General features: G+C 38.1%; 1 protein-coding gene across 6 annotated transcripts in view; it reads left to right on the forward strand.

The window, feature by feature from the left end:
• kif21a (kinesin family member 21A) overlaps positions 1 to 23,410 on the forward strand; it is a 57,294-nt gene that overhangs the window by 10,551 nt on the left and 23,333 nt on the right. For 3 of the 6 annotated variants that reach the window (XM_008410847.3, XM_008410852.3, XM_008410848.3), the window contains exons 2-14: positions 10,966 to 11,188; positions 13,586 to 13,768; positions 14,884 to 15,024; positions 15,586 to 15,717; positions 15,839 to 16,009; positions 17,326 to 17,441; positions 18,137 to 18,332; positions 18,416 to 18,605; positions 18,679 to 18,745; positions 19,540 to 19,743; positions 20,668 to 20,736; positions 22,246 to 22,321; positions 22,413 to 22,527. In XM_008410847.3, the coding sequence (XP_008409069.1) occupies positions 10,966 to 11,188; positions 13,586 to 13,768; positions 14,884 to 15,024; positions 15,586 to 15,717; positions 15,839 to 16,009; positions 17,326 to 17,441; positions 18,137 to 18,332; positions 18,416 to 18,605; positions 18,679 to 18,745; positions 19,540 to 19,743; positions 20,668 to 20,736; positions 22,246 to 22,321; positions 22,413 to 22,527 (1,883 nt within the window). The remainder of the gene's footprint in view (positions 1 to 10,965; positions 11,189 to 13,585; positions 13,769 to 14,883; positions 15,025 to 15,585; positions 15,718 to 15,838; positions 16,010 to 17,325; positions 17,442 to 18,136; positions 18,333 to 18,415; positions 18,606 to 18,678; positions 18,746 to 19,539; positions 19,744 to 20,667; positions 20,737 to 22,245; positions 22,322 to 22,412; positions 22,528 to 23,410) is intronic. The other 3 variants (XM_008410850.3, XM_008410853.3, XM_008410854.3) reach the window with 1 other exon arrangement.

The following is a 23,410-nucleotide window of genomic DNA, read 5'->3' on the forward strand; positions in this document are numbered from 1 at the left end:
ATCAACATTCTCATTAGTGGATTTACTGGAAGGTTTTCAATCATTGTCATTTTATAGATTTTTTTTCTTTTTTTACATTTAATTTACATTGTGGTTTCTAAAATCTGATTTTTTTTATTGCACTCCTAATGGTTTTGTCTGAAGGGTACAGTCAGTTTCCTGGTGGTAAATATAGTTTTACTGTAATATAAAAATAATCATAGTTATTTTGGTTCATTTCAAAATTATATTTAACACAGCTACTCATTCAGTTTGCAGTGCATTTATGGATCATAAAATAATAGAGATACATGAATCTAAAAATTTGGGTTAATATTAATTTTGTTGTGATGAGCAATATTTGATATTTAGCAATATTATAAACATTTCCCCTACCCTTTGAACACTATGTGGGGGGAAAAAACTAACCACACCATTGTCCTAAGGTGTTAATGTGTGTGTGCAAGGATAAGTGTGTTAGATCAGTGTTTCCCAACCCTGGTCCTCAAGGCACACTGTCCTATATGTTAATTTTCCCCTACTTCAGTTAAATTTCCTCAAATCTTGTGCTGTGTCACTGTTATGATCAAATACCACATGATCAACCCCTTCTTGCTCCAAGAAGCCGTGCACAAACGGTAATAAGATGGAAATAAATATCAGTTATTAATATTGGCACATTCTTACTTATCAAACTGATGCTGTTAATATGTAAAAAAAAAAAGACCAACATAGGTCAATTACGATGTTAATGCTGATATATCTTGCATCTCTATTAGGGGTGCACTGATTTATCAGCCAGCAGATTTATCAGTGCCTGTTCCCTAATTTTGTGAGATCAGTGATCCGCTGACTTTTACATGTGAAGCTAATCTTATCCACTAATCTTATCTTGCTTGGCGAAGGACAAAGACCACTGTCCTCTTTTGCTCTCTAGTGAGAATTTGATTGACAGTCCAGCCCACCAAGTTATGTCTGCATGCTTACAATTAACAATAGTTACCCCACTGTTGCCAACTCTATAACTTTCTTGCTACATTGAGACCAAAAAAATTGGTATCGGCCAAAATCGGAATCGGCAGGTTAAGCTTTTTAAAAGATCTATAATTGACGATTGGCCAGAAAACTGCAATTGGTGCACCACTAATCTTTATACAATAGGAGTATACTTGCAAAGTGGAATATACCTGATTTTATTGTTTATGTTTTACTAATATGCTTTTAATACGCCATTGTTTTTAGTTGTGATTGTTTGAAATCTAGTGGAACAGGGTTATGCAATACATCTGAGACATAACATCTTTCTCCTCCACTCACACTTCTGCTAATTATGATGCAACAGCTTCTTGACTGTCTAGTTTTCCTGTCTGTGCTTGGAATTCACATACATACATTTTCTCCTTTAAGAAAAAATGTATCCTTATATGTAACAGATGAATAATTTTGCTCGTGTTTTGAGCCTCATGTTGTCTGATCTGTTGGGTCAGCAGCAGATGAACTTCATCTCTTCAGTCTGATTGGTGGCAGAATGCTGACTGCTTTCCTCTCCCTGATGCCCTTCCCCTTGGCATCTCCTAGACAGCCAGAGCAGCATTATATCCTGCTGGGATCGGATTAACACTTTAATTCAGTCATTCTGTTATGGGTTGTCATGGCAACCTTCCTCTTTTGTGTCGCACTCTGAGTAAATGTGCACCGGACACACAGACATGCAGGATGATTATAACTTGATGAATCTTTTGGCACGAAGGGCGATAGTTTGAGTCAGCCAGTGGTTTCCTGTTCTAATGTTTTTTTTTTTTGTTTGTTTTTTTTATGCTCGTTTCTGTTTTTGTGCCAGCTTGTCATCTGAGCTCTTTGTCCACTGTGGTGGTCCTGCTGGCTGCACAGACAAAGCACCAAAGCCAATGTGTTTTTACTTTGCATTTGCCATGCATTTTTGTTGCATTGGATCGACAGATTTCTGTCCCCTTTGACTCCAAGATCCAACCCATTGTTTCAGCAATAGCAGAAATGGAGCTACAGCTGAAGTCAGTGAGTCTGACTGCTCTCTGGGTAGATCATGATGAAACTGAACTGTTCCGGTTGAGTTTTAGAGCAGGTTTTTTGTTTGTATATATATATAAGAATTCCTGCAAAAGTATTGGCTGCACTAGATTAGTTGTGTGATCAGCAGGAACCAGCTGTGCTCTATTTCTGTAATGTCTGCAGAAATATTACCTGGTGTTTTTTAACAGCTGTCCAATTCCAGCATATGCATTATTTGTCGTAATATGACATTTATTTATCTTTAGTATTTCAAACATTTGGTACATTTTGGTAAATTTTCTTTCAGTTCATTTCCAAGCATTGAACAGAGGTTTGAACAAACCAAAGTGACGGTTTGGTGTGATCAGTGGTGGAGAAAGTACTCAAAAAATTTACTTAAGTAAAAGTACAAATACACAGACAAAAATGTACTCAAGTAAAAGTAAAATTACCACATTAACATTTGTACTTAAGTAAAAGTAAAAAAGTACTGGCTTTTAAAAATACTTAAGTATTAAAAGTAAAAGTACTTGCTGAATGCATTACCTAATTGCTAATATCATTAAGTGAACGGATTGTATTTAATTTTAATACATCAGAAATGTGCCATTTTAATGAACAATGACACAGACAAAGCATATTTTTATTGTGTTTACTCTCTGTAACATAGTTTAGACTTAGATGTTTGATTCTATGCATCATAATTTCAGGGATGGAAACATCTTGTCTCCTGTCCTAACATAGCATGAACTTCACTTTTTTTGCCACTAGTGGCTTTTATTTTTAAAGAAATCCAACAGAAAGGGGATGGAAAGAAGGTGGGTGGGGAAGGACATGCAACCGAGGAGCCACGTAGCAGAGACCAGTACCCCGCGCTACATGACACAAAAGAATTTAGTTTTACCTATCAAAATTGCTTCTCAAATTTATCTGAAAGATCCACATTCCCATAAAACACCTAGATATTAAATACTTAGTGCTGAAATAAATATAATCAGTAAAGATCCGTCCAGAAGAGTCAGATCGTTCCTGAATGTCTTATAACTATATTGCACTTTGGTACCAGCATTGTCCCATAAATGCGACACCTCAGTCAACACCTCCACACAATAATTCAGCGAATGAGTGACAACTTTTTTTCATCGCAGATGCAACATGTGTCTCTGTGCACATGAACAAACCAAAGTGACGGTTTGGTGTGATCAGTGGTGGCGAAAGTACTCAAAAAACTACTTGATGATGCTAGCTTTGCTAGCATCACGTCCACAGATCTTACCTTTCTTTAAGCTTTCCTTCCAAGTGACGCTAAAAGTTGGACGAAGTCCCCACCGTCTGTGAAAGCGAAGCGCTGCTGATTTTACATGTCGCCATATCTGATGATTAATGCAGCGCTATTATATTACTGACGATTAAACAGACATCTTCTCCCGCTCAGAGGAAACCACTGCGGATGTCTGGAGCTCAGCGTGCAAGTAAAGGTGGAGGCGATGGGTGACAACAGACGTAAGTCACATTATTGTTCGGATTTTACGGCCCCACCTTAAGTCCCTGAACTTCACATTTTAATGGACAAAAAACGCAACGCGACTTGGATGTAACGAGTAATGCGACAGTTTTGTAGAAATGTAGTGAAGTAGAAAGTACAGATACTTACTGTAAAATGTAGTGGAGTAAAAGTAGAAGGTATCCATTATTAAATCTACTTAAGTACAGATACATGAAAATTGTACTTAAGTACAGTAACGAAGTACTTGTACTTTGTTACTTCCCACCACTGGGTGTGATTCTTCAGAGAGTTAATATAAAGTAAAAGCTCCACATTTTGTGGTTGAAATTCTTATATGTACACAGTTTTACAAAACTATTCATACCCCTTTTGACCTTTTCTACACTTTGTCACGTTAGAACAACAAACTTCAATGTGTCTAATTGGGATGTAATGCAACAGACCAACACAGAGTAGTATGTAATTATGAAGTAATAGGAAAATAAAATGGTTTTTGTATCAAAATCTGAACAGTGTTGCAAGCATTTGTTTTTCAGTCCACCTGTGTCTATTTCGTAGCTCCACTTACAAACCACAAAAGGTTTGTAGGTTTGGATGTTTTTTATTTTTTACAGAACTTTAATTATTTTCTTCACTTCATTCCTTATCTCCGGTGTTCTTATACTAAATGGTGAAGTTTGTTTTCTAACAAACCAAGATTTAATTACACAGAAATAAACTCTAGTTAATTGGAGAGTACCAATTACAGTTTTCTAGCATATCACTGAATTTTTAAAAACCTGACTGCCTAATTCCAATTTTGGCTGATATGATATATATACATTGTTTTGTCTGAAAAATATAGACAAAATATAATGGTCACAAAGTTGGCAACAGTTGGGTAACTATTGTTTAACCACCCACATGCAGACATGACCTGGTATGCGGGTGTGTCAGTCATCCATCTCTCAAAACAGAACAAAAGGTCACAGCAGCTGATTTTCAGACTTTGAAGTTGGATAAGATCGATTTTACATACAAGTATTGGCCAATCTGCGATCTTCCAAAGTGAAAGAAATCAGGGCTGGATTAACCGCCAGCCAGTTTTTTTTTATTGGTACACCATAACTTAGTTTCTATCTTGGTTATGTCTGAGGGGTTTTCCTTGATTTATTTGAATTAGGCTAATGAGAAACATAAATTGACCTTAAATATGTTAATCACAGGACAAAACTTTCATTTGTATGTGGAAATATTTTGTCGCGTTCTGTGATTCAAGACTTTTGAGGCTACCGATAACTATCAAGCCAGTTTTTTTTTTTCTGCATCTGTCATGGATAAAGTAAAAATTAATCATCAGAAGTCGGACAAAGTTTGTACTTTTCTGTGTGTAGGTCTTGTATTTAATTTGAAATGGTCTTATAACACCTTAAATTTGAGATGGTGAAACCTGCAGAAACTGTGTGTTCTATCCATGTCGTCTTACCCAGCCCTTTCACAGCCCATTGTGTTTTTAAGGACAACTTTAAAAACACAAGGGAGGAAATTTTGATTGCCTGACAGAGAGATTAACATAAGTGACAGCAAGAGGCTGAAGCGGCATTTCACTTTGTTTTTCAGTAATTAACATCCTGTTTAACTGGATATACTGAAAGCTAAGCTCCTCCCTCCTGGCACGCATCCAGTTAGGAATGATTTTTAAGGTAAAAAAATAATAATAATAATAATAAGCAGTTACTTCTTCCTCATTGCTTACACGAGGACAAGGAATGTAAACTGGCCTGCAGTGGCTGGTGATGAGTCGAAGTATGACAAATTTTGTTGTAATTGCTACCTTCTCTGTCCTTCCCCCAGACCTGATGTATTCCTCTGTGAAGGACAGAGTGACGTAGCGCTGTCTTTTCAAGGTGCTGCAGTCCTCTACTCAGCAAATCCCTTCTTAAAGTCCAGGCCTGTTTACTCTGCAGTGACCACTGGGAGTAGAGCTGCAGCTTTTGTGTACTTGCTGTAGATTGTTGGCTACAGGGCAGGAATTGTTTTTCCTTCCTCCTTTATCACCCCCACAGTCATCTGCACTGCAGCTCTCTTGTTTAGATAAAAAAAAACAACAAAAAACATACATTTTGCCTGAACATGGTAATTGTGTTGGCCATAGATTAAAAAACATCAATATTTCTGATCCTTTTCATGCTGGTCAGCAATAATCCTATAGATTCATGTCTTGCTACTTGGAATTTCTTTTTTTTAATGATTTGTTAAATATATATATATATGACTAACTTCTTTAATCTTGAAAACTATTAACACCGGTCCGCCAGTGATTTCTAGAACCGTGGGCCATCTGGGACAGGTTTGGGCATGCTCTAGTGTTAACATCTGAACACAGGTGACTCAAGTCAAATAAGGCCAGAGGTGAAGGAAGGTGCACCCTTTATAAATTATGAGTGTTTACACATCAAGAAATCATAAAATTATCAGATTTCCAGTTAATAAAATTTATACCGCCTACAGGTTACATAAAAAACAAACACAACAGATTCCTCATTCTTATTATGTACTTTACACGATGCAACCAAAATGAAAAATCTGTGTGAAAACGTACACCTTCTGTCATCTACAGGATTTAGGTGATCAAGTGCACTTGTGAGCAAATGTGCATAGAAGTGGGTGATACAGACTTTAAATCTGATCACTCTTTAGGTATTTATGGTAATAATGATAAAAGTGATGGTGAAGTATTTGCAAATCCATTGTAGACAGTATACAATCGTAGCCCAGGGCCAAATTTAGATTTTGCAATGCATAGAAAAATTGAATCTTCCTCACTCGTAATGTTACTATTGAAGTTCATATGACAGTAAAATTGGAAAAAGACAATTATTGGTTGCTTGGTAGAGTCAAGACCAAGTCTCATCTCACTAAAAACAAAATGGTGAGCTGATGTAAAATTGCGATCTTGTTAATGGTCAATTACCCAGGACATTGCAATCCTGGGTGCTTAAACGGATGACAAATATCTCATGCCAGCAGTCAAGCAAGGTAGTGGAGAAGTACTGGGTTTTCCTTTTACAACCACCCTACAGCGTTTGAGTCAACTATGAACTTGACATATTTAAAAACCATCATAAGCTTGGCCCAAACTTATTCAGTTACTCCCCATTTTTTTGAAACCACCTCAAGGGTGGTAAAAACTGGTCCTAGCCAGGTACTACGCTCATGTGATTTGACTGTCAGCATACTGCATTTGTTGATTAGCATGAAAAGTCTGTGACAAGACTGTGGCACTTAGTGAGATGGCGAGGCGCAAATTGCTAGATGATCAAATCTTGAGGTCCAACGCTTTAATCAGTTGTGGCTCCCCCATCCTTTTGATGCTGTATGCGTCAACTGGAGCCCAAGACGGACAAATATACCTAGAGATTTTAAAGATAATGGCCACCTAACATTACACACACAAAACAATGTTATCGGAGCATCAACCTCGGCTCCTGGGCATTCACTGCACGCCCACGTTACTAGCCATATTTATGTCCACTTTGGTGAGGAACTCATTGCCAGTGGAGACAATGAACTGAAGCAATGTTGTAAATCAGAGTGAAACAAAACTCTTATACACTAATATGAGAGACTGAAGATCAAAAAGAAAACTTTATTGTTGCTACTAGAGGTGTGCCGATCGATCGGCCACCGATCATAATCGGCCGATTTTCGTGAAAAGTGTATGATCGGTGATCGCCGATCATTGTCTCTTGTCGCCGATCACACAAATCGATCACCTGCTTCTCATTTCGCAGCCTGCCTGTGCAGCTGGTCTCCTCTTTCCTTCACACCGCACAAACGTGCAGCAACAAATCCTAAGCGATGTGGAACTATAACGCACTGAGTGAATGGGGAAGTTTGCGTGCTGCGGCGGAAAATTGAAGTACGTCAAAATGCATCAACACAACGAAGCTAATACCACATAAAAACAATGCCATACTTGACGGAGTTCGGCTACATCGAGGCTCACTGCAGTAAAAAAGACATACAGAGCGATCAGATAGCAGGTAAAGCAGCGCACAGCTACAAACACTCACCCGGATTAGCATGACGGTCAGAAAGCTAAACAAATAACCCGCAAAATTATTTAAGTCTTCGAGCTGCGATGTGGTTCTGTTCTCGCTGTTGAACCACTGCTAAGCGCTACAGGTAGTAATATTTGACAGACAGAGCGCCGCTTCTGCTCCACCTGGTAGTGACTCTCACACCTAACCTCTGTTTAAAGCTGCAGCATCTAACTTAAAAAAATACATTTTACATACGTATTAAAACTTTCGCTGTCCTAACATGAGACAAATAATCTCTGAAAAAATAATCTATCTCCTCCCTGTTCTGCATAATTACTCCGCTCAGTCAGACGACGACGACGACGACAAAACTGAAACTGTTGACTTTAACATTAAATACATCTTTCTCAACAGGTGAGGGCGCACTTTTTCCATCTATAATCAGACATTTAAGCAACTTGAAACCATTCCTCCCTCCCTGGCACATCCAGACCCGGGCCCCCATCCGGCCCGGTTCGGGGGGCAGCCGCCCCCCCAGCCTCCCCTATAGCTCCGCCCCTGACACAATACCTGTTTTGTTTAGTTTTCTTCTTGGAAAAAGTTATTAAAAACAAGTTTTTGTCTAAATTAAGGTGAATTCATGGTTCCTTTTTCTACATAATGTAACCGGTAGTGTTTATGATAAAAAAAAAAAATTATTATTATGTGATCAGTATCGGGTATCGGTGATCGGCCCTGATGGGTGATTGGTATCAGTATCGGCAGGAAAAAACCTGATCAGCACATCTCTAGTTGCTACAGACTGTTCTACATGATATGGAGTCATGGACTGTAGTCAGCTGGATGAATTTATCCTCTTGAGGCATTGAAATTCATATGTCTCTTCTTATTGTTGTTTTTTATTTAGTGGATTTTAATGTGGCTAACATTACAGCAATGAAGTCAAATTCTGACCCTCAGCTGACCTGTGACCTCTGCACTCAACTCTGAAATAGGCTAGGCCCTCATTGATGCAGTCAGGATGCCTTTCCCCTTCATTTTTACCAACATAACTCTAAACTCATTTATGAAACGTTTGCTTTATAGACGCTAAAAAGCAAACTGCGCAACAAAAGTGTAGAGATAACTTGCAGATGAGAAGCAAAAAACGGAAGAAATGTGTTCAGATCCCAGGGTGTGAAGGCACTCTGGGAGAGACAGAAAAGCGGGATTACAAACTCAATTAGTGAGTTAAATGGTGTGAAACAAAGACACCCCCGCAGGCCTATGTGTGGACTGAATGGGATTACACTTCCAAAAGCACTCTTAAAGGCCAAGGAAACATGTAATTGGTTAAATATGCCATGAAAGCCAATTAAAATACTTTTACGGGTTCATGATTGTTGATCTGCTCAATAACTCAAACAGCTCGTCTTCTCCAAGGTCTCCGTCACCAAGTAGTTTTTAGGTAATGAATCGACTCTAAAATCCTCCATGGTAGCTAGTAACATAAAAATAAAATTTTGAGTCTTGGTTTTAACGAAAACATCTCTGACCATATCATGTGTAACTAAATGTCACAACCTCCTCGCAGGTCGTTACCTCTCGTCCCTCGCCTCCGTCCAGTTGAGGCGTTGGTGTCAGTGCTGGGATCCAGTATCACACAGGCGAACACAATGGCGGCTCTGTAGTCCACTGGCCGTATTGTTCTTTCCTGAATTTGGAGGCACAATGAGGCCCTTATCCACACTGCTGAGAGAGACTCCCTGTCAGGTGCTTTTCTTTCCAGCTTGTTTGGAGGCTGAAGCCTTGAAGAGAATGTGTTTGAAAAGCAGAAAAGGATCAAAATTGGTTGTGTGGTTGCAAATAAAGCGTAAGCTAGGAGTAAATGGAGAAATTATCATTGTCCTAATACTTTCCTCTATTGGCAAAACTGTTATGGTCTATGATCTGCTTTGATGAGATGAATAAAAATCAACCTGACAAGCGATAAAATTATGGTGAAAGGTTGGTGGAGATGATCTTCAGATCTGGAGTGTGCTTAACAAATGAGACAAGCATGATGCTAAACGTAGATCGTGATGTTCTGCTCCTTCGTTCACACTCTTTTCTAAAACTTTTAGTCATGCTTGCAGATGTAATGGAAATGATTTACTGTTTCAGGGATGCTAAGCACCATGAATAGATTTTCCTGCAGCTGGTGTTTGTTGCTACAATCTAGTCCAGATTTCATGAATTAATTCCATTTTGATCTGCATTTCGCACAGTCAGAGATGAGTAGTAACTACTTTCATTTACTTGAGTAACATTTTAGAAAAAAAATTTACTTTTTACTGCACTGTACTTTTTACATTTACTTAAATAAATGTACTTATAATATTATGAATATTATTATTTTTGCTGCGACAGACTGGCGACCTGTCCAGGGTGTACCCTGCCTCTCGCCCGAAACGTTAGCTGGAGATGGGCACCAGCAAACCCTCCCGACCCCATTAAGGGACAAGGGTGCAAGAAAATGGATGGATGGATGGATTATTATTTTTGCTACTTGAGCAAAATTTCTGGATTCTCCATCCAATACAAGTAACTTCAATGAAGAAAGAACCAACATACACCAGTTTTGTTCTTCTGTTATGTAACATACAGTAAACACTATATATCGTCACTGAAAGCCAATACCCTGTTCTAATATACACATATACAAGCATTCATTTTATGTAAATCACTTTTTTCCACAAATAAAGGTTTCACATTTTGGCGATGGTTAAAAAAAGATAGATACTTGTTTTAGGCAAACCCCTGATATTTCGTGGAATATTTTACACGTTTTTGGTTAATGGTTCAAATTAAAGCATCAGACTGACTGGAATGAACAGAGAGAGTTTAGTTATGTTATGACGAGCTACATATGATGGAAAAGGAAGAGTCATTTGAAAGACTGGAATGTGGACTCTGAGCTTCTCCAAGGTGATGCTTGTCCTGTTCATCTGTCTTCAGTGCATCTCAACAGACCTGAAGCCTTTTAAACGATTGAAGCCAACAAAATGTTAAACAAATGTGCTTTTCATGACGATAAAACTTGGAATACACAAAAAGCTTGCTTTGGGAAAGGAGACTCAAGCAGCACAGGGAGAAATTATTTATGCTCCCAGAATCATACTTTTACATTGTTTTTTTGACATTTCAATTGGATTCGTTAATGTAAGATTTGTCACCTTTTATATGATTGTTGGATTAAACTGATTCCATTTAAATTCAGTGATGCCTTTAATAAATCCATGAAGTTATAAATTATATTTTGATGTCGTTTGCTCTTGAGAAGTCAGTAGTTGCGTCCCAAGACTTGATAAATCTCAATAAAAGTACAGGCCGTTTTCATATTCCCGTCCTAAACATTCGGCACTAATAAAACAATCCCATTTAAACCATTTGTGTCTTTGTCCACAGGATCCGTCCTCAGCTGCCCAGGGAGAAGATCGAGGGATGCCACATCTGTACGTACGTGATGCCTGGAGAGCCTCAGGTCATCCTGGGGAAGGACAAGTCCTTTACGTACGACTTTGTGTTCGACATGGACTCCCAGCAGGACGCCATCTACTCCACCTGCACCGAGAAGCTGATCGAGGGCTGCTTCGAGGGCTACAACGCCACAGTGTTTGCATACGGACAGGCAAGCCTTTGTGTTCCAGCCCGCTGCAGCTGCAGCACCGACGACGCTTTTAGCCTCGCTGGTGGAACATATTTCTGTCTGAGCTCATCTCTTTGTGAGGAAAATGAGGATAAGAGGTTGCTGGGGAATCTGTAAAAGAATGTTTGACATTTTAAGCAAAAAAACTGAAAATTTACATTTTAGTTTCTGACTGGATAGCGATAGTTTTACAAGGGATGTAAATTTGGAACATAAAATTCGGATTATGAGATTATTATACACAATTGGTGACACTGATTATCTCTTTAGTTTTAAGGTGTCACTATGGAAACCAGTAGGTTCAAATGTGAGGGAGTTCAAGCTTATTTTAGAGTTAAGTTGATTTGTTTGTGCTGCACATACATGTACATATTAAAAAATTTGAATATTGTGGAAAAAAATATTTTTCTCATTTCAGAAAGAAAAGCTCATATTTAATACACTTAAAAATATATTTTCAACTTTTAATTCTTGAAATTTTTGAGGACTCTGGCTTATAGACAATAACACAAACTCCCTTGTCTCAGAAAGTACACAACACCTATTTAGAAAATCATTTTTTACACAATCATGGATAAAACTGCTGACTGAACAGATGTACACAAGACAACCATTGGCATCATCAACATGGAGAGGAAGCCACAATAAATCAGTGGTAAAGAAGCTGGAGTTTCAAAGTACTTTATCCAAGTATGTTCATAGAAAGTTGAGTGGAAGGAAAAAGTGTTGGATTCCTTTTGTCAGAGCACTCCTGAACCAGACGTCAGAATCACCTGGGCTAAAGAGAAAAAAAACTGAATTGTTCCTCAGCGGACCAAATTCTGACACTAATTTGTCAGAACTTTAAACTTTAAAATAACTATTTATTTTATTGAAGTGTTCGTAAAATAAATAAAATTAAAAAATTTATAAAATAATTATAAAAACTTACCAAACCAACCAACAATAATAACACGACAAAAATGTGAAGCCCAAGTTACAAAACAAAAAATGGAAAAAAAAATAAATAAATTTAATATTTTTTGTTGTTTTTTCTTCCAGTCACTGAAAATATTTTTACGAACCCCACTTTATGTTTCTCTTGTATGGTCATGCTGATATTAGAAAGCTCCTATTAACAACAGCTTGTAGCTAATATCTGCTCATCCAGTCCACCTTTAGTCATAACAGCGTGAAGTCCATCACATCTCTCTTCTCCTACTACTCAGGTTGCCATAGATACAGAGCTCCTGATGGATGGCACTCAGAACATTAACATTCATGTCTAAACCATGCATCTTCAGTGTGTGGCAGCGTAAAGTTGTGTTGCTGCTGGCCTACTTCTTACTGGAGCTCATGTTCACACAGAGAGGATGGTCTGGCCCAGATCGGCCCGTTTGCCCCCCATGTGTCCCTCTTTACAGGGACTTATCTAGATTTAGAGCAACCCACTCGGCTGCATCACAAGATCTCAGCCCTGCTGGGCTGCAGATATAAACAGACATTAACGACATGGCCGAGCAGAGTAAATCTGTCTCATCCAAAGATCACCGGGTTGTTTAAGCCTCAGTTTGGCAGATCGAATGCAGCCCAAAATCCAGAGCAAACTCTGCTTTGACTGAGAAAAAGTGGTTTACCCTGTTGCTTGAATGTAAATTTGCTGTCCATTTTAAAAGGAACAAACGGTGGAGAAAATAATAAAAGTAGATTTTCTGATCAATTTTTTATATTTTTTTAAATATTAATTGAAATTTATCAAGACAATAAATCAAATTATCCTGATTAGAAATGTTTCATTATAAATGACAAATGCTCACCATTTTTTCACAGTGTAATAGACTTATGTGAAAATATATGAAATACATTTGAATTGGAATATAAATATTAAAATGTCATTAAAATGTTTTTTTTTTCAATTAAAAACAGAAAAAGCAACTTCTGCGAAATGAACCCATTAAGCCATTAACCCAATCAAGTTATCGTCATAACATTTTTTGTCTAGATTGAGATGTGTACACTTTTGTAGAAATGTGTAAAACAAATTAAATTAGATTTTCAAGTGGTTATTGGACAGAAAAGTATCAGTTTTTACTGTTCTGCTCTTTATTTGTAGCACAAATGTACTGTGACGTTAGCTAGTTATTCAGGTAGCTTGCCTGCAGTGAGTTGCTTTTCAGACTTAGCATGCTAGCTGTAGCTTTAAAACAGAGCTGCTGTAATAGGAGTTATTGGTGCTTCTTTAGTTTTCACATAACTGCTTGTATTTTTGCAAACAAGATTGTTTTCAAACCACCAACTTTAGTTTTTTTGTCAAAAAAAGAAAAGTAGGAGAGTCATGTTTTAGCTAACTGAGCTCATATGACATTAGCTCATGCTGAACATGTCTTCTTTCCCATCCAGACAGGATCGGGGAAGACGTACACGATGGGGACCGGCTTCGACGTCAACATAATGGAGGATGAGCTGGGGATCATTCCTCGTGCTGTCCATCATCTCTTCAAGGGCATTGAGGAGCGCCGGCAGGTGGCCCAGGAGCAGGGACGTCCGGTACCAGAGTTCAAGATCAACGCACAGTTCCTCGAGGTACACACCCCATGAATACAACTTGTAGAGATTCAGTATTTCTGAACCAACAGTGACAGCAGGACTCAGTCACTTCAAAATCTCTGACAGTTCCTGTGCTACAGCTGCTGCTAAGGGATTAGCCTGGAGTTGGGAGAGGTTGAATCTTTGTATCGAGGAGTTGAAATAAATACAAAAAAAAGATCATAATTTGTATTGACACATAATACTTTGGCACCCTTTGCACACTTTATAGATGACTGTAGTACTTATTTCGTTTTAGGGGTAAATTCTAAAACCTCCAAAGCTCAGCATTTCCTTCTGTTATTAGTTTATTCTTTCAGGCGTTCGTCGGCTGCCACAAGTCACTGTTAAAGTCTGTTTAGTCAGTGTTTCAGTACATCACTTAGGAGCTGTTTTCTTTACTAATTACTTTTCAGATTACAATTCTTCTTAATAGATGCCCTAATCATTTTTATTGCACATTTAAATTCCGTTTACATCATGGTAGATGATTACAGCAATTGCTCTTGAAAGCTACACATAGACATAATCAAAGTAGATGTGAGTTTGTATTATTTCATTCATCACTGAAAGGGGTGAGCAGTGCCTACTGTATTGACTTTTTTTTTTTTTACCTAAATGTATCAGAAAGGAAAAACATTGATTTTAGGCTAAACACAACCAACCCTAAACCCAGCGTCATGGAATGCTACATGGTGAGGATGTAGAAATAATTGCCCAGTACATAAGATTGCCTGGTGACAGCTTAAAATTAGATTAAAATACTGAAACAATTGTCAGAGTCACCAGAAGATGTATTTATTTCTGTGTTTATCATCCTTTGGTGTCAGTGGTAGAATCTTAGACATTTGTTTTCTTTGGTTGAAAGTCTTTTGCTAATGCTAGTTGGACCTTTTCTCTGTTAGAAGTCTAGGACAGTCTCATCTGCATAATTAAAGTAAGCTCAAAACTACTTGCTAATAACTGCAACAGTCTCTACAGTGGTTACTCTGTTTTTATTTCTATACTTGAAATGTCTCAGATGATATTTTGTGAATTGATGCAATATAAGTAAACTGAATTGACTTGATTAGATTTTTTTTCTGTCTTTTGCCTTTACTTTGTGCTTGTAGCTTTACAATGAGGAGGTCCTGGACCTGTTTGACTCCACACGAGACATGAAGCAGAAATCTCACATTAAGATCCACGAAGACGCCAACGGGGGCATCTATACGGTTGGAGTGACCACACGGACTGTTTCTTCAGAGGCTGAGGTGAAATACAAAAACATCAAGTACTTGTATGAAGGACTATTTTAACTTGGCCAGAATCTGGACATTAATGGCATCAAAACACTTGGATCACTGTTCAGTGAATGTCTTAGGTTTTTGGGTCACCTTTTGGTGCAAAAGCAACAATAATTACTAATTGCAAAAAGTTTTATTAGGTTCAAAACTTGCTTTAGTTTGGTGTTATCTGCCTTAGATGGCAGCTTACTTAATGCTAAACAATAAAAGTGCATGTTTCCTGGTTAGAGTTGGGATTACCCATAACTGATGTATATATCTGACCAGAAATCTGTGTGTAGTATTGACACCGTGATGTTTAATTGACAATAAATGAATCACTTTCATTCAATACATTCCTCAGTTAAGCACCTCAAGGTTTAAAGTAATAAAGTTTTATTTATTCATCTTTGGAATGTTTGCTTTGTAGAATTCAGAATTATTTCCCCTTGTTCAATCAACAAAATGTTTCTATTTCTAATCATTCCTATTCGTGTCTGTGTGTGCGCGTGTGCGTTCGTGTGTGCACGTGTGTGTGTGTGTGTGCAGATGATGCAGTGCCTGAAGCTGGGCGCTCTGTCTCGTACGACAGCCAGCACTCAGATGAATGTCCAGAGCTCCCGATCCCACGCCATCTTCACCATCCACCTGTGCCAAGTTCGCGTCTGTGCCTCTGACAATGTTAGTGAGCGACGATGATCATGTATTGAAAACACAAACTGATTGGTTAGATTTAGTTTGGGAAATTTGATTAGTTTTGGCACTTATTAAATTTGTACATAAAAAATAATTTATCTTTCAGCAAGAAGGTGAGAATGATAACAAGGTGTCTAATGGAAACGGGGAGATGGATGAATATGAGACCCTGACCGCCAAGTTTCACTTTGTGGACCTGGCTGGTTCTGAGAGACTGAAGAGAACCGGAGCGACAGGCGACCGGGCCAAAGAGGGCATCTCCATCAACTGTGGACTGGTACGGTTCTCCTTCACTTCCTCACCAGTTTCCTGAGCTGTGCTCTTTATTATCCTGAAGTAGACTGCCACCTAGTGGTTCAGTATGTAATTGCTACCCTGAAAGGTATCAAAAAGAAAAAAAATAGCACTTTTTCTCCCCCCCCAAACACTATATTCTGCCCTATAATTATTCTCATTGATGGTTTTATAAAAGCTGCTGAAAGTTGAAGGGCTAAGTAGTGTGTGTGCTTATTTTATTGAGAACCAAACCCTCTAGTTGCATTTTTTCTGAGTTTTGCTGAAATTGAAAGACTATTAAACTCATAAGCTGAATATTTTGGTATTTGTGGCTCTTCTTCCTCATAGAGGGATTCTGTGAAGGGATGCTGCCCTGCTTAACTGAACTTGTATTGTGCTTTTCCAGTCATACTGACCGCTTAAAGCATTTTACACCAAAACCACATTTACACTCACAAATGATCAGTAGGGATGGGAATTCATTGCATCGTTTATCATTTATATTGCAAAATGTCTTGATTTATTGTCGTTTTAATAAACTTTACTTTTTTTGCATACTCCTTATAATTGCACTTTTTATATATTTATTTATCTATATTTACTAATTTATTAGGCTTCTTAAACTGGGATCTGAATATTGTACCATAAACATGCAAATATGAGCAGGAATAACAATAGAGATTCTTGAATGTTTCAATATGATTTAAGAAAAGAACAAACAGTTTTCTGAGATGTTTTTACAATCTTCTCCACTGTTTGTTCTATGAGAGCATCAATAAATATCAATCATTTAGAAAATGTGCTTAAATGTAGTTAGTGTGAGCAGATTAGTGATATAAATCACACTTTCAGTATGTGACGTCCTGAAGAAGCCCGTTTCAAAAGTGAATGTTTTTCATCTACAACAGCTTGTGGTGCTATGACTGTGATGTCATGCAGTCATAGACATACAGTTACCTGAAAAAGACAATAGTTTTTTAAATCATAATTTATCACAATAGTACTACAAAATATTGTGATAAAATTTGAAGTAGATGAACGACGTGCATACATTTATACACCAACATGCACATCGTTAAGCGTTGTGTCTAGGGACAGAAACAACAGCTCCATATGATACTGTTTTTGTTCCTGACCTCTATTGGGAAGGAGGCTGTGTTTGAGTTGGGGTTATTTCCTGATTTTTATTTTGTAATGAAATTACAGCGCTGTTGCTAATTCCTGTAAAGTTTTTATCTTACTAGTACACGAAACATGTTGGTAACAATCAAGACTGGAAGAAATGACTGTTCTTCTGGCTCCCCTGGTGTGTTTCAGCTGGCGCTGGGGAATGTAATCAGTGCTCTAGGAGACCGAAGCAAGCGGGCTTCTCATGTGCCTTACAGAGACTCCAAACTGACCCGACTGCTGCAGGACTCGCTGGGAGGAAACAGGTTGGTGGATCACTCATTATGTCAATCAGAGCAAGTAGTGCAAGTTATGTTTGTCAAATCTGCTTTTTAATTGGCACAGAGTTATGTCTTGGGTGACTAAAAGGTATGATAGTAAAGTTGTTCAAGCGTATCACCCAGAAATGTATTTTTTCTTTTAAAATTTAGGACTTTTACTTTCATTTGTTACATAATGTTAATCTTCTAAATGTTTAACTCCATCTAAATATTTAGAACATGTATAAAAACAGAACAGAGTGACGGGTGACAACATATTACAATCTTCAGCTTTTGCTTTTTGTTGACTTAGAGTGCATGTAAATCTCTCCATGTTGTGAATTTCCTCCACTGTGTCCATCCAGTTGGTTACGATGGAAATGGGGTACAACTTACCCATTTCCATGTGATGGCTTTCTTTGTCACTGCAAAGAAAAAAAATTAAAAAGGACAAAATTATGTCGACTTTTTTGAGCTTTACATCGTGTTATAATGTTATTCCCACATTAAAAACCTACCTGGAGTGTTTTGATTCTTTCATGCATGTTTGAGAAACCCTCAAGTCTCCCATGGCTTGGTTGGACCCAGCGCCCCCTCGAATCTCCAGTTTCCAAGCTTTTGAGCTTGCGCCTCACCCTCCCCTATGAATCCCCTTTAGCTATCAGTCTTATAACCAAGAAACTCTTCCACTCTCTTTTCAGCCAAACGGTTATGATTGCATGCATTAGTCCGTCCGATCGTGACTTCATGGAAACCCTGAACACGTTAAAGTACGCCAACCGAGCCCGCAACATCAAGAACAAGGTGATGGTGAACCAGGACAAGGCCAGCCAGCAGATCAGTGCGCTGAGGACCGAGATCGCCCGACTGCAGATGGAGCTGATGGAGTACAAGACGGTGAGAGGGAACTGGGGCGAGGCCCTCCTGGGCTTCCATAGGCTCCCGCTGTGGGGATGTAACGGAGCCATTCTCTCCTGCAGGGTAAACGCATGGTGGGCGAGGACGGCGTGGAGAGCTTCAGCGACATGTTCCATGAGAACTCCATGCTGCAGACTGAGAACAGCAACCTGAGGGTTAGGGTGAAAGCCATGCAGGAGACCATCGACGCCCAGAGGGCTCGCCTCACCCAGCTGCTCAGCGATCAGGCCAACCAGGCTCTGGCCAGGGCAGGTAGGACCCAAGGCGCCTGTCAGCATTCCACTCGCTGGTCAAACACCTCAACAGGAATCTGTTTCTCACCCAGGTGAAGGAGGAACGGAGGAAATCGGAAACATGATACAGAGTTACATCAAAGAAATTGAAGATCTTCGGTAAATGACTGGATGCGTGTCTTCATACTTTTTATATGTGTAGTGCAACATAAGCTCTAGTATTAGAATTATGATGATATTAACATTTTGCTCATATCAAATGGGGTGACTGGGGCTGAGTGGATAGAGCAGCCGTCTGTACTTGTGGGTCGTGGATTCGATTCCAACTTCCACATGTCGATGTGCCCCTGAGCAAGGCACTTAATCCCAATTAGCCTACTGATCTGTGTATAAATGTGTGAGCATTTGTGAGTGTGAAGAGTTGATTGTGACTCTGATGTAAATCACTTTAATGGTGAAAATGCCTGGAAAAACCCTGTTTAAGTTCAGTCCATTTACCTAAACCAAGTAAAATACTCACTTTATTTTCAAAACTGTGGGGAAATTAAAGGCACAGGGATCTTTCTAAAGCTAAAGTTAGAGAAACAATTTTTTTTTTCTCACTCTAATTAGTGCACAACCAACATGAAGGACTTGGGTCATCAGCAGCTATCTAAATAAAATCACATGATGAAATTATACACCAAAGAAGAAAGAAAGATGCTACTGGTGTAACTGTTTTTCTTCGATGAAGTATAGACCTTGCATTCAGTTCAAAGCCAGGAGGAGCCTGATTTTATTTTATTTTTTCACCGATTATTTGTTATACTGTTAAGACATAGTGATAGTTTTAACGAATACATTTAAAAAAAACCATATTGTTTCTAAAAGTTACAAAGTGGAGCTTTAAGTGGGCTGGACTTTAGTTTTATTGGTTTAAATTGAGTTTTCTGTTCCCTGGATGTTTTTCTCAGGGCTAAACTGCTGGAGAGTGAAGCGGTGAATGAGAACCTGAGGAAGAATCTGTCGCGCGCCTCCACCCGTCAGTCATTCTACGGAGGGCCCGGCTCCTTCTCCAACGCTCTGATGGCCCCCGAGAAAGAGACCGCCGACATCATTGAGCTTGCTAAAAAAGACCTGGAGAAACTGAAGAAGCGAGAGAAAAAGAAAAAGAAAAGGTAACGAGAGAAGAATGTGGGTCAACTGAACTAAACTCCTTTGTATTTAGATTTACAAAGGAGTTGATCATTTTGTCTTCAGTTAGTTTTATACAAAAGTATTCACGATTTTCAAAAATATAACCGTAAAGGGTTTTCTTTTTTTTTTTATCTGACTCTGAATTTTTTTTTTTCAGAACTTGCAACTACATTGCTGTCAAAACCATATTGTGCCCAATCTTTACACAGCTAATGTTGCAATATATCATTGTTGTTTGGTCTTTGTGGATTTTGGTGTCATAACAGTATTGTTTCAAGTTTTTTTAAGTATTCTATTTGTAAGAAGAATACAAAACTTAAAGCTCTTTCCAGAAAGGCCAGAGAATGCCAAAAGTGTGAATTTGCTCTAATTCTATCAGATAAATGTATTTTGACACCGTCGTACACTAAAGGCTTGTTCACAGCAGTGGGTTTGTATCCTAACTGATTCCTTGAAGCTTTGGCTTCTGCGTTTCTAGTTCATTCCTGCAAATCTAGTTTTTTAGTCAGCCTGGTCTCTGCCTAAAGTATTTTTTGTTTTTTGTAATATGTAAAAATCTGTTTTTACAAATACATTTCTTTTATGGACAGAATTCACAGCGATTGTTGCTTTTACCACAATCTCCATAAAACTTAGGTTGACCAGGAAGTAACTGAACATGGCATACCTTTAATTGTTAAGAATTGTAGCAGGTTGGCTGCTAGTAGAACCTTAAATTGAAAATATTGTTTGGAAAACTTTTACTAGCAGAGCAGCTGTGGCCACGACACTTTGCTGACGTCTAAAGTGAAAGACGTGGATTGCTGTGAAGCTGTTGGACTCAAAAGTGTAGCGCTTCACTTGACCGTTCTTCCTTCCATTCTTTTTCTATCTCTCTTTTTTTTACCCTTCTCTCCTCCCTGAAGACTCCAGCAGCTGTTGGAGGAGAGAGAGAGGGAGGAAAGGGAGGAGGTGGTGGAGGAGGTGGATGCCAGGTTTGTTCAAGCTTCCACCTTCCTTTTCCTGCCCCAAATCGTCTGCTTCCATCTTGATTTCATGCCACTGATCTATTTATTTTGGATTGATATCAGTTCCTTACTAAAGTATTCACATTCTTTGACCTTTTTTACATATTTGTCACACTACAATTGTAAGCGTTTTATGTATTTTTTCAAAACTTCAAGTTGTTCATCAGGTTAAATGGATGTAGAGATGCATAGTTTTTAAAATGTTTTTACAAATGCATTTCTCTGAGAGTCCAGGTATCTCTTCCCAAAAGGGAAAGTTAAAAACATTGAGTGACGAGGACGTTTCTGGCTTTACAGTGGTGATGTCAGCAAATTTAATAGTGGTGTAGGTGAGAAATATGTGGGAACAGTGTTGGGTGAAAAGAGAGAAGAGGAGTCGGCCGAGGACACACCCCTGTGGTGCACCAGTGTTCAGGATGAAAGTGGAGAATGTCCACTCTTCCATCTTTGTGTTGAAAATGAGGAATTCCTGTTAAACAGCTGGGATGGCAGCCATGATGTGAGGAAATTGGACACATTTTTCAGACCGTAGTTTGTCAAAATTTTGAAAATATGTAGTTTTTCCATGAATGACAAATATAAATTACAGTATAATCAAAATATTTTTATTTGTTTTACCGCATAAAGTCCCATTAGGAAGTATTAAACATTATGGTAGTGATGAGACAGAAGATGAAGTTCAGGAGTATGAATACTTTAGCAAAGCAAACGCTGCTCCTTTTGGACGGTTATTTTAAATTATTTTAAAACTCAAACCTTTGTTTTCTCACTACCTGCTGTGCTACATTTTTTCATTTTTAGTTTTTTTTATTTAATGTCTGGACTCCACACAGCAGAACCCAGTCACAAACTATTCTAGGGAGCTCTACATTTGGCTGAAAACGAGTCCAAACTAATCCCCTTTTCTTTTTTACTAAGCTGATCTTTCATTTCACATTTTTATTTTACCTCACAGGTTAGCTGATCTCTGATTGGATAAAACAATTATCCAATTGATGAATTTGGTTTGCGTGTGTATTTTTTGTGTTGCACTCGTCCCAAAATGCTGCTTTACTGTTTAATTTTGTTCAGAGTTGAAAACCTCCTCATTTTAACATCATGCACTGTCTTTTCCACAATAAGGCTACGGAAAACAGAACAGTGTCAAACGATGTGTTTCCTCTGCTCATTCTAGCATTCTTGTGTAGAAATAAATGTGATTGGAAATCTTAAATATGCGTCAACATTTTCTGCTGTTTTAGTAGTTTTTTTATTTTAAAAGCTTATTTGTCAAAAAGACAGTGTAAACCCTCAATAACAGATGTGCTTTGCATATTTCTGTTCACCACTGTGCCTCTGAAACATTGAAAAAAAGGGCTTTGTTTTGTAGATGATCCTTGCTTACTTGAAGTTGCAATTTCAGGTTGTTTGCTACCAGTTTCTTTTCTTCAGTTTGTCATTAATGAACATCTTTTCACTGTCGTCTGTGTCTCTCAGCGTAAACAAAGAAGAAGTTCCTGACAACGAACAGGAGAAACCAAATGAGAAGGAAATGAACGAAGAGACTGAAATGGTGAGATCAAGATCAGGCTGTAATATACAGAGACATTAATATTCTTGTGGATGCTGCTAACAAAAAACAATTATTGATTTTGATGCTTTAGGATGTACAAGACACCAGTGATCATGAAGATGGAGAGGATGAGGAGGAAGAGGAGGAAGAGGAGATGGATGTGGAGGAGACCTCTGACGATTCTGACTCTGAGTCGGATGAAAAAGGTGTGAAGATCATTAAATAGTTAAAAGTGCTCGATATATCTCCAGAAGGTGGAGCTGTTCCCTTACAGTCAGAAAACATTAATGCAGGTCAACCTGCTGTGATGTCTTCCTTATTTCTTTTTCTCCACATTTGTCTGTTTAATCAGTTTGGATGTGGATGGAGGTGTTGGTCTCCTCTTGCTGCACATTACTGATGACGATGTTAGGTAGAGAAAATACATTATGTCAACAAATGTTATAGGATTAACATGCAGTTCAGGTTTTGTGTACCAGCTAAGAAAAAGTATTACAGAAAGGATAAATTGGTAAAGGTGATCAACACAGAGAGCTTTCTGAGTGAGTATCAGAAGCAAATATGTTTCAAAATTAATATACTATACAGTAAAGGCAAAATGACAACATAATAGGCTGTGCTGTTATCAAAAACGGCATACTTTGAGACAAAGGAATGTGCAACAGAGTATGATATATATATATTTTTAGATAGACAAAGTGTAAAAAGCTGAATTCAACCACAAAGTTTACCTTTTTAAAACCTCAGAATCTGCTACTTAAAGCAGGGAGGACTTTCTTCTTCTAGTGTACCGTCATCTTCCGAAAATAATAAGCTAAGTCTTTTTTCTCTCTCTCTTTTTCCACCCGCAATCACTTTTGGCAAAAAAAGAAATAAAAAAATAAAAATTAAGTTTTTCCTTTATTTTAGGAATATTTAGCAAAAAATAAATAAAAATAAAATTTTCTCAGAAATTGGTATTTTTTTGTTTTTCTCTACGATTCTGCTCTAGCGACATGTTCCTAGATTTCTCATGACAAATTTAGCTACGATGCTGTTACTGATAATTGTAATTACAATTTTGATTAACACACATTTTTGCTAACTAAT

This window comes from Poecilia reticulata, chromosome 6 (assembly GCF_904066995.2).
Source record: "Poecilia reticulata chromosome 6, P_reticulata-male-v2, whole genome shotgun sequence".
Classification (NCBI taxonomy): domain Eukaryota; kingdom Metazoa; phylum Chordata; class Actinopteri; order Cyprinodontiformes; family Poeciliidae; genus Poecilia; species Poecilia reticulata.